Source organism: Zonotrichia albicollis, chromosome Z, assembly GCF_047830755.1.
Source record: "Zonotrichia albicollis isolate bZonAlb1 chromosome Z, bZonAlb1.hap1, whole genome shotgun sequence".
Taxonomy (NCBI): domain Eukaryota; kingdom Metazoa; phylum Chordata; class Aves; order Passeriformes; family Passerellidae; genus Zonotrichia; species Zonotrichia albicollis.
In genome coordinates this window covers 14795276-14806779 of record NC_133860.1, presented here as the reverse complement: position 1 = coordinate 14806779, position 11504 = coordinate 14795276, and the positions used below count along the sequence as shown (strand labels likewise).

General features: G+C 58.3%; 2 protein-coding genes across 2 annotated transcripts; one reads left to right on the top strand and one right to left on the bottom strand.

Moving 5' to 3' along the window:
• Positions 1-2199: 2199 nt before the first annotated feature.
• Positions 2200-7615, bottom strand: GALT (galactose-1-phosphate uridylyltransferase). The gene is made up of 12 exons (XM_005491748.4): positions 7337-7615; positions 6883-7052; positions 6731-6806; positions 6551-6599; positions 6184-6313; positions 5846-5902; positions 5435-5557; positions 4473-4605; positions 3959-4042; positions 3104-3258; positions 2913-3005; positions 2200-2395 (listed from the first exon to the last, which is right to left on the bottom strand). Exons 1-11 carry the CDS (start codon positions 7389-7391, stop codon positions 2949-2951), a joined length of 1089 nt encoding a protein of 362 aa, XP_005491805.2. The 5' UTR covers positions 7392-7615; the 3' UTR covers positions 2200-2395; positions 2913-2948.
• On the top strand, positions 7560-9865 carry SIGMAR1 (sigma non-opioid intracellular receptor 1). The gene is made up of 4 exons (XM_014270397.2): positions 7560-7701; positions 8437-8590; positions 9142-9234; positions 9503-9865. The coding sequence occupies exons 2-4, from the start codon at positions 8539-8541 to the stop codon at positions 9727-9729; spliced, it is 372 nt and encodes a 123-aa protein (XP_014125872.1). The 5' UTR covers positions 7560-7701; positions 8437-8538; the 3' UTR covers positions 9730-9865.
• Positions 9866-11504: the final 1639 nt, after the last annotated feature.

Below are 11504 nucleotides of genomic sequence, written 5' to 3'. Positions count from 1 at the left end.
CCGATGGGCCTCAGCTCCCCTTTGTGGCTCCCAAGTCCAGAACAACAGCTGGGTGCCCTGCAGGCCCTCCACTCCCTCATCCCTCACCAGCTGGACTTTTTTAATCTCCTGCAATAAATCACTTTTTAATTACAAGTGGACTGCAACTACCAAAATATAAAAGGCTTGGGGCTTTACAGCACACCAGCGATAGTTCCTATGAATTGCAATGCCTTTGCATCCTCAGCAGCTCCATTTGCACCACCCTGATGCCTCCCTGTGCCATGGGAAAGGCTCATTGCTCCCTTCCAGCCTTACACAACCCTGTGCACAAGCCAGAAGTATGAGGGCAAGAGGAGGCTGGAGCTGTTGTGAGGAGGTGGGGAGCTCAGCAAAACCAGGGTCAAGCTCTTACACCTGGGTGTACTCCCTCCTCTTCCTCCTCTAACTGCTGCTATCACCCTGTTTCAGATTTCAGAAGGGGATTTTGTTTTAATTTCAAAAAACCCCCAAACTAATTCTCAGGCCATCTCTGAGATTTTTTAGCAGCAGATAAACTTGAGCAGCAGGTACCTGCAGTAGAGGGCACCATGGCACAGGCACCAGCCCCCCTGAGCACACACTGCTCCCCAGCCTCCATCCTAAATCACAACACAACAAACAGGCTGTTCATTAGGTGCTGTTTAATTAAGCAATATGGATCCTGCCTCGATATTTACAATCCCACTTGCCCTGATTTATTGAAGAGAGTCCCGTTTTCAGAGACGGCGACTGTAAAGTTTAATACCGCTTGACTTAACTGCGAGTTTCATTTACGGCCGCGGGCCGAGGCGCGGCAGCCCGGGGCTGGGAGCTGCCGGGCCATTAAATCACAGCTAACTGCCCGTGCCGGGAGATGACTAGCTTCGTTACAACCGGTTCAGCGGCTAATTACCCCGAGCTGGATTGCCACACTTAAGGCAATTTGTTGCCGCTTCCCCAGGACCCTGGAGAATAGGCGGGGAAGTTGGGAAGTTGGAGCAGAGGCACTTGTTGCAATGGAAAAGGCTCATGACCGGGGTGGAGGCAGAGATCAAACGGACTCCGTTTGTCCCAGGAGGGGAGAAATCAGTTTTGCAAGAGGCCAGACTCCCAGCTGGGCAGTCCCGATGCCCTGGTGAGGGATGCTGCGTACAATGATGGCTTCAAGCTCAAGGGTCAGCCACCAGCTCCTCCCCAGAGCCCCAGAGCACCTGGGGAGGGCTGAGATCAGGTGATGGCATTTGTGGGCTCTGGCATGAGGCAATCAGACAGAAAGAGAAAACCAGCATGCAGGAGGGCATCCAGCATCACACAGGCAGGAAGCCCTTCCATCTGTCCCAGGCTCACAGGGAGCGACGCACGGATGGGGCACAGGGAACATGGCCCTCGCCATGGACTGCTGTCTTGGAGGCAGGAGGAGATCACTTCTCTCCTTGCAAGATATTTCTAGACCCCAGGAGCACTCTCACAGACTGGACAAGGAGAGGGGTCTCATTAGAGAGCTGTGAGAATGGCTCATTAGTGACAAATAAAAACTATTTGTGAAGATGTGCACATTCATAGTGCTTGGCGCACCCCACATCAGCTGTGGTGGCATCACAGTCCATCACCTACCCCTGCAGAGTCCCAGGGCTTTCATGGAGGGAAAGGGAGGGGAGCAAATACAGAGGTGAATAGAATATCCCCCAGCTCGCCCCAGGGTCCAAGCTGCCACTATCCCCCCCCATGGCTGGGCACAGTGAAGCGGGGAGCAGCACCAGGAAGAGAGCTGGACTCCCTGGGAGCCCCCAGGTGAGTGATGAACCATCCCCTGGCTGCATCCCAGCAGCCCCTGTACCTGCAGCATGAGGGCTGCCACCAGCAGTCCCAGCCAGAGAGGATGAGGAGGAACAGCTCCAGGGCTGAGCATCTCAGCCAGCAGCCCCCGTGCAGCAAGTCTGCCAGGGCTCAGCCCTCTCCCAGGAGCTGCCTAGGCCTTGGGCTGCATCCATTCTTCCTCTGCTTCCCACTCCTCCAAAGCCTGGAGTGCTCAGAGACAGACTCAGAGCTCCCCCCAGGGAGGAAGAGGAGGCAGCACAGAGGCAGGGACACAAGCAACAGGTATTGGGCTACCAGCACAACCCCTGAGCCCCGTGCTACCCCCCACCAGCAGATGGGGTCTTCACCAGAGACCCCAAACCTCCCACCTAGGACTGAGAGCCACGAAAGCACAGGCAGAGGCACTTTGCTTCAGGTTTTATTGTCCAGGGGGGTTGTGCCCCTCCACGGGGCAGAAGAAATCCCAGTCCCACCAGTGAGACTGGACTGGTAAGGAGGGTAAGCCCTTTAGTAGTGATGGGAGTAGGCCATGGGGGCAGAGACAGCCTGGGATGGTGAAAGAGACAAGGAACACCACCTACACAAGAATGCCACAGGATTAGACCCTGAGTCCCCAAACAGGCAAAACCAGTCCCAAAAACCAGCCAAACTGTGACAAGGGTCAGGAGAATCTGGGAGTTCAGAGGGCTCACAATCGACATGAATTCCCAGACCTCAGTTGTCACCACTCCCAGCTGACTCGTGGCCTCACTGAGCACACCAAACGATAAAATCTGAAACCTCTACTCTTAGTGCAGCACTGTGAAGCCCACCACTAAACCAGGTCCCTAAGTGCCACATTTACTTTTTTTTTTTTTTAATACTTCCAGGCTACAGGGATTCCACCACTTCTGTGGGCAGCCTGTTCCCATGTCTGACCACCCTTTTGGTGAAGAAATATTCCCAGCATCCAATCTAAACCTCCCCTAGCACAACTTCAGGCTACTCCCTCTTGTCCTATCATTAGTTATCAGGGAGAAAATACCAACCCCTACGTGGCTATGACCTCCTTTCAGGGAGTGCTGGGAAGCAGTAAGAACCCCTCTCACACTCACATGCGAGGACTGGGTGCTCTGCTGCTCCCATCACACCTACTCAGCCCTCTTCTTGTAGTGCACCTCGGGGAGGCTCCTCAGGCGCTCGGCTGCCTGCAGGGCACAGCACAAGGGACAGCCGGGGGCTGCTTGCAGGGACAGCCCTGGCACACAGCCCCCCGGGTGCCCCAGTGCCCCTGAGCTGCACCCACCTGCTCCGGGGTGAGGTCCCTCTGTGCCTGTGCCAGCATCTCGTACCCCACCATGAACTTGCGGACAGTGGCAGAGCGCAGCAGAGGGGGGTAGTAGTGGGCATGGAGCTGCCAGTGCCTGCAGTCCTCCGCCAGGTAGGAGCCTGTGGGGGCTCCTGCAGGGGGTAGATGTTGGAATTCAGGACATCTGGCTGTCCTGGATGGCCAGGATCCCTGCCAGGGGCTCAGAGACCCTGGCACAGAGCACAAGACACCTGTGACTTTGATTATGACCCATGGAAAAAGTTAACAACTTTATATGAGGATTTGCAAGCGACAAAAGTGTAAGTAGAATAATAATCGGTTTATCATGGGGTGAAAAATAAATTTTTTGGGGATTTTAGAATGGGGGTTCAGGGGGCAAGATGGAGGAATCTGGGTGTGCCCAGCCTTTCACCTACTTCTTCTTGGCTTCCAACTTCTGCTGTGATGCTGGCACTTTTAGATCAGTTTAGAGTAGAAGCTCACTGTGTAACATAGGTGACAGGTATTGGAAAGTAATTCTAAATATTGTACATGTAGTTTTTAGTATAAAAAGATAACACCACCCTGGGGGAGGCAGAGTGCCTCTGTCTATCCTGCTGAGCAGACCTTGGCAGGCCAGGAGAGAGAATTTTATAGATAAGAAACAATAAACAACTTTGAGACCGAGAACTGAAGAGTTCTGACTCCTTTCTTCAACTGCCTGGCTGGAAAAAGAGACTTTCTAACGCATCTCAGGGTCACTCTGACCAGCAGAGATCCCCAGAGGTAGAGGCACTGCATGAGGAGGAGTCAGGGATGGGGATGAGAGTATTGCAGAGCCACGCCACTCACCATGCCAGCCCATGGAGTAGGGGAAAGAGACTTCGAAGAGGTTGTCGTACTTGATGAGCAGCCTCTGCATGATGGAGGCCAGGCCTGCAGGAAAGTGACAGTGATTCACACACCGAGCTGGCCAGCAGCTTGTCAGGTGTGCAGTGGGGTCACCCACAGCACTGTCCCTGGGTGGACATCAGGGACAGGCAGCAGGGATACACTTGGGAATTCTCACCCCTCCCCACTCACACAGGGAGCCCGAGCAATGCAGCAGGAGAAGCCTCCCACTAAAACAGGGAGCACTATGTGCTCCATCACCCCAAACGGAACAAGTGCCACAAGAAGTGCTAGTTCTTATCCTAACAACCAGTTCTTATCCTAACAAAACAGAGGGGCCATTCCCCTCCCCAGCTAAGCTCAGCAGGTCCCACCCCAAGGACACAAGCCCTCCAGCACCAGCATGGCTGCCTCATAACAAAGGTCAAGCCCAAAGGATGTGGGATGGGGTACAACAAAGCTCAGGGCCACTCACTGTCCCTCTCACTGTCACTGAGGTCCTGGAGGCGACAGACATGGCGGCGGGGCAGCAGCAGGGTCTCGTAGGGCCAGGTGGCCCAGTATGGCACCACAACCAGCCAGTCTGCATTCTCCACCACCAGCCGCTCCTGCAGGGCAGAGAATCACAGAATCAGCCAGGTTGGAAAAGACTTCTGAAATCACCAAGTCCAGCCTGTGATCTAACACCACCTTATCAACTAAACCATGGCCCTGAATGCCACACCCAGTCTTTTTGACTCCACCACCTCCCTAGGCAGCCCATTCCAACACCCAATCACTCTTTCAGTGAAGAATTTTTTTCCTATGTCTAGCCTAAACTTCCCTGGCACAGCTTAAGATTGTGTCATCTTGTCCTGTCACTGCTTGCCTGGCAGAAGAGACTGACCCCTCACTGACTAAAATCTTCTTTCAGGGAGTAGCACAGAGAGATAAGGTCTCCCCTAAGCCTCCTTTTTTTCCAGGTTAAACACCCCCAGCTCCCTCAGCTGTTCTTCATACGGATTGTGTTCCAGATCTCTGACCAGATGAATTTGAGCATCTCAACATCCTGCCTAAATTGAGGACACAGAACTAGACACAGCATTTAAGGTGGAGCCTCACAGTGCCAAGTACAGGGAAAGAATGGTTTCCCTGCTCCTGCAGACCACACTATTCCTGATCTAGGCCAGGTGCCTTTGGCCTTCTTGGCCACCTGGGCACACTGCTGGCTCATGTTCAGCCAGCTCCAACCAGCACTTCCACATCCCTTTCTGCCTGGCCACTGTCCAGCCACTCTGTCCCCAGCCTGGGGGGTGTTACACACAGTGTATGATGGGGACACACAAAGTCCCAACTCCCCAGGGCACTCCTAGGGCCCATCTCCTGGGGGCTGGGGAGCCCAGCCGAGCACACACCCAGCTCTCAAGGAGGGGATACAGACAACATCCATGCCTTCACCTTTCGGCCAGCCTCCTGCTCAGCGTACTCCAGCAGCATGGGCACGCCGTGCTGGCTCAGGTGCTGGCGCTGGCTCCGGTCCTCCAGGCTCGCCTCGTTCGGGAGGAAACTGCTGGCCCACACCTGGGAGGGACATTGGGGCACAGGACTGAGGTGCTCATAGTCCGCACTTGCAGGGGTATCCCTAGTCCTGCTGCTCATCTGGAGGTCCCTGCTGCCACCAGGTGGAGAGTCTGGCATGTGACAGGCACAAGGGACAGTCCTCAGAGGGAGAGTGACAGGACAGACATAGGGGAATCCTCACTGTAAAAAGCTTCGGGACCAGGGTCGGGTGACTGCCGTTCACATCTGCCCCCAGGGTTTGTTGTAGGGACCTGTAGTTTAGCCAGGTCAGAGGTGGGACAGCCTCACCTGGCAGTGGGGGTGCGGGTTGGAGCAGCCCATCATGGCTCCCTTGTTCTCGAAGATCTGTGAGAAGAGGAAGAGGTGCAGCCAGCAGGTCCCAGCCACAGGGCCCCCGCTGCAGGCTGTCATGGTGTCCCCAGCACAGCAGGGAACCAACCTGCAGGAGGACAGAGCCTCACACCCAAGGGTGTGGAAAGGCTCAGCAGGGCTCAAAGGGCACAGAGGACACAAAGCAAGAGACCCACACACAACTCGGATGCTCCCAACCCCAAGTACTGCCAGAGTATCCAGTGCTGGCCTCCCACCTTCACCCCACAAAACAGCAGCACCCAGCAGCCCCACACCTGCACCCAGGGGTAGGAAGCACCCAGCTCCGTTGCCAGCTCTGCCCACGCATCAACGACAGCCCGGATCTCTGGCAGGGACATGAGGGGCAGCGTCAGGTCCGACCAGGGGTGGAAACACATCACCTTGCTACAGAGGAAACACACTTAGCTGTGACTGCGGGTGTCTCCGGAGACCCTCACAGCTTTGCTGGGTGCAGTGAGATGAGGGACAAGGGACAGGGCCAAAACCCCCAGACTGACCCCAAAACTGAACAGGTGCATATAGTACAGGCACTGCATGAGGGGAGCACACCCAGCCCAGCACCATTCCACAGGTTTTTGACAAATTGTGTCCCAAACCCGCTGGAGCCATGTAGGTACTTACCACACACCCCGGGCGGGGGCAGCTCGAAACAAGGGGTGATCATTGTCATCTGGGGAAGGACAGAGAGGGGACAGGGAGAAGGTGCTGAGGCAGAACCCAAGCTTCTCCAGGCCACCGTGCAGCAGCCCTAGGCCCCAAGTCGGGGGGTCCCCAGCAGCCTGCTCTGCTCCCCAAAGTTACCAGGCTCTGGAGCATCGGGCTGCAGTGCAGGGAAGTCATTCGGGAAGACGAAAGTACCTTCGTACTTGGGGTTCACCTGCCGGGGTGAGAGATGGCATGAAGGCAGGAGGGGGTGGCAGGGGCAGCCCGGGTCCCGGTGTCCCTGGTGGTACCTCGCCGTTGGCCCGGGTGGCCCCCGGGCAGAGGGGGTTCTTGGGGTCCCAGCGGGGCACATCCTCGGGGGGCGGCTTCTCAAGCTGACCCTGCCACGGGCGCTTTACCCGGTGGGCCGATACCAGCACCCAGTCGTCCCGCAGCGGGTTGTACCGAACGTGCTGGTGCTCTGTGGGCAGGGGGAGCAGTGGCAGACCCCCCCGCAATGGGGGCACACGCACCCCGGCCGCCAGGCCCCCTCACGGGGCAAGCAGGACGGTCTGCCTTATACACGCCGCCTGATGCCCTCCCTCAGCTTCACCCCTCCCTCAGCTTCTCCCCTTCCTCCCTGTCCCAGCCCGGGAGCCCCGCTGCTCTGGGCAGGGAAGGTCCCCGCAGCTCCCGTCCTGGGGCCGTGCTGGGCCCCGCCGGGGGTCTGAGAGGAAGGACGGAGGAAGGCAACCCCATCCGTACCGCTGGCACGGAAGCGGTCGCCCGCCTCCGCCGCCCCTGCCAGCGATGGCTCCATGCCTCCCCACTCCCGGAAACCCGGCGGGCTCGGCCCCCTCAGGCTGCCGCCCCGCCCCGCCGCGCCGGCGCAGCCGCCCGGGCCGTGCGTGGCGTGGCCGCGGCGGGGGCGGTCCCGGCCCGGGTCCCGCTCCCGGTGCCGGGGGCGGCGGAGCGCGGCATGGGCGCGGCGTGGGGGCGGCGGGCGCTGCGGGCCGGGCTGGCGCTGGGCGCGCTGGCGCTGGTGCTGCAGGGGCTGCGCGGGTGGCTGGCGGCCAAGCGGTACGAGTTCAGCTCCGCCGAGATCGCACAGCTCGCCCGGCACCACGCGGGTACGCGCCGGCCGTGGGGACGCGGAGGGGCGGCGGGGAGCGGGGCCGAGGAGGGATGGCGATGGGGATGGGGATAGGCAAGCGGTTGGGGATGGAGAGAGGAGCCGGGGACGTGGCGGGGAGCGGCGGCCTGGACTGGAGGGGGGAGGCGTAGGGGGGACGAAGGACCGAGGAGAATTCGGTACAGGGGGGTCGGGATCGTATGGGGAATGGGGCTGGGGTCAGGGAGAGGCAGGGAGTTGGACCTGGGCAGCGAGATGGGAGACGGAGGGGATCGGTACCGGGGAATAGCAACAGGAAAAGCAGGGTGGAAGATGGGACTGGAGCAAGGGGGAGCAGGGCAGCGGCATCATCCAGCCTGGTTGGGGCTGAAGCTCTAGGTGGGTCAGGCCCGGAGCTTCAGACGAGGGCTGTCCCCGTAGGGCACAGGGAGTTTGGCCGGAGCTGCATATCACCAGGTCAGGGACACTGTCACGTTATTTAGATTTCCCGTATTGCCCAGCACCTGGGATGGGCTGTAGGACTGGAGCACCCGGTGCTGCTTATCCTCCGTCACCATCCAGGCAGGCGGTGGAGCTGGGTCAGCGGGAGCTGAGGGCTGGAGGGAGGAGATATCTTCCCAAGGCAGACCTCTCCAAGGGTGCACTGAAACCCTGTGGCTGTGCAGGGGATTCGGGGTGTTGCTCGGCTGAGGTTTTTCTGTGCCAGGGACTTACAGTGGCCATGGGTGTGCAGGGCTGGACCATGAGCTGGCTTTCTCCAAAATCATTGTGGAGTTGCGAAAGAGGCACCCAGGGCACATCCTGCCGGACGAGGACCTGCAGTGGGTGTTTGTGAATGCGGGCGGATGGATGGGCTCCATGTGCCTGCTCCATGCCTCGCTCACCGAGTACGTGCTGCTCTTCGGTACAGCTGTCGACACCGGGGGACACTCAGGTAAACAGGGGGACCGGGGTCCTGGCAGGGGAGTTCTCTGAGCTATTTCTACTCCATTCTTCAGGTGCAGCTGGCCATGGTGTGCCCAGTTCAGGGAGCCCACTGCTTCACTACTTGTATGGGGTGAGCGATGCTGGCCAAACCCTCCCTGCAAGGGGACCAGCGCCCATGGTGTCCTGCAGCATCTGCAGGTCCCTGTATGTAACATGCTGTGTGGCCAGGACTCTCCGCATCCAGCTGGCAGGCGATGGCAGACATCTCATCTCCCAGTGCTTTAGGAGGCAGCAAATGCCAAAGAAATTGGAAATAATGGGGCTTAAGGACACTGAGCAGCCCTGGCTGGTGGTATATGGCTCTTCACACAGACAGTAAGAGTACCAGAGCTGTTGGCACTTGGTGTATTGAGACAGTGGGGCTGCCATGCTGGCCCTCCTGCTCCACCATTCAGAGCTGTGCTATCCCTGGCAGGGAGACACTGAGGCAGTGTTGCCTGTCCTCCCACAGGTCGCTACTGGGCAGATATTTCTGACACTGTCATCTCGGGGACATTCCGGCAATGGAAGGAGGGGACCACCAGAAGTGAGATCTACTATCCAGGTAAGTGCAGCACTATGGTGACCTGTGGGCTGCATCCATGTCTTCGGGGCACAGCCGCTTGCTGTTATAGAGCTGGCAGAAGCCAGGAGCTAAGGATAGAGCAGTTTGGGTCCCCAGTAGTGCATCTCAGCATCTCAGTGGGTGGCAGTAAGAGAAGAGGGAGCATAGCTGGGGTGGGCTCAACCCTGCAGGCTCTAATACCATGTCTCCCATTTGGGTGTGATGTGGGGCAGCCCCTGGGAGCTGTGCTGGTTGTGTGTTTTGGCAGGCGACACCATCGTGCACCTGGCGGGAGAGGCCACGTCAGTGCAGTGGAGCGCAGGCACCTGGATGGTGGAGTACGGCCGGGGCTTCATCCCCTCCACGCTCGCCTTTGCCCTGGCTGACACCCTCTTCAGCACTCAGGACTTCGTCACCCTCTTCTACACCCTGCGTGTCTACGCAAAGGGGCTGCTCCTGGAAGCAAATGCCTTCTTCAGCACCTTTGGGTGCTGAGCCCGTCTCACCAGGGCACCCTGCTGAGCCCAGTTGGCTCCTTTCCTCCCAGCCATTCTCTCTTCCTCCCCGAGCCCAGGTTCTAGCAGAGGCAGCAGGAGATCCCCTGTGCCTTCCCCAAATTGTTCTGTCCTTTCCCCACAGGCCAACAGGGTGCCAGGACAGAGGGACCTTGGCAGTCCAGCAACACAGAACGTCAGTTCTCTTTACTACCTGCCTGTCCCTCCTTTCTGTTGGAGTCACGTCCTGCTTTTCCATCCCTCGGGGCTGGAGTGGCCTTGCAGTGTACAAACACCTCTGTGTGCCCTCAGCATGCAGCGGGAGAGAAGCTGGAGCTGGCTGTCCCCGGGCCCCAAAAGATTTCCTCAGTTCCTGAGACATCAGGGGAATGATGCTGCCCTCGGGGCAGGGTGCACAGGGTAGGCCAGACCAGAGCACCCATTGCAGAGGTCGGCCATTGAGTCCCCCTGTCTCTGGCAGCCTGCCGGGACTGCGGGCAGCGCAAAGTGCTGTGTCCAGCTGGCAGCGTCTCCCGTGGCTCCATCCCTGCTGATGAGGGTTGGCAGCACACAGTGTCACCCTGGCACAGGGCAGGATCTGCGCTGAGACCCCCTGGCAGTGGGGGGATGCCCGGCTTCTGTGCTGGAGGGCCCCCTGCTCCCCTGTGTGTCACCTGCCCTCGGGAGTGGCTGGGGCTGGAAGAGGGTCGCTTCCCCACAGTGCTCTCCAGGCAGTGCCCCCCAAGGGGGAAACCCACCGTCTGTCGCCTTAATGGAGACCCCGTTCTGCGTGGCCTCTCGGCTATGCATGCACCTGGTGTCCTCGAGTGCCCAAATGTCTGTACTAGCTCAGGATGGGATCTCGCCCCTCAAAATGCTTCCCCTGGCTGTGAGACCCCCCTGGGGACAGCCACTCTGCTCGGCTCCCGGCATGGGATCCCGGCTGCCAACAGAGTGCTGTAATCCTCCAGCCAAACCCAGATGTGCACCCTGCTTGCACCCCTGTGGTCAGACCCGTGTGAGCTCACTGCTTGGTGGAGGGCTTTCACCTCCATTATGCTGCCAAACACACGAGTGTGTTCCTGGCCACCCAGGCCTGTAGCATGTTGATTCTCCTGCTCCCTGAACTGTCCCTATTCTGCTGACCAGCAGCCCTACACATGGGCTAGTTCTTAATTTGCTACCTGAAAAGAGATACCAGTAATAAAGTTGTTCATCCCACATAATTGGGTTTCTGGGTGAGTCTCTGTAGCATGCTGAGCCCTGGCACAGTGAAGGCCAGCTCCAGCCTCAGCAGCAGTACTGTGCTGACGGCTGGGTGTCCCTGGGGAAGCTAGTTCATCACCCCATTCAAGGTCCCGGGAGCTGGGAATATGTCGCTGGGCAGGATGAGCCCTGCCTCAGCTCCCGGGGATTGGCAGAAGATGGTGCTGTTACTCCTCTCGCCACCGCAGTCACTGGTGACCAAATGCCTGGGCTGGTGCCAGATCCCTGCTTCCATGGGCAGTCCCGGAGCTCAGAGGGCTCCATCCTTTTGAGGGATAGTGGCAGTGCTGAGTCTGTGGCCTCCTGAGAATGGTTTGGACCCACACACAGTGGGTGGTTTTGAGAGGTTTGCACACACACACACAGGAGGTGCACATATATGCTGTCAGACACATCACACGTGTGTGTTCACAGATCGTGTGTGCATTATAGGTAGAACAATTTTCAGGTGGGGCTGGCACACATTTAAAAATGACATCACATTTATAAACAGGCATTTATCACACATTT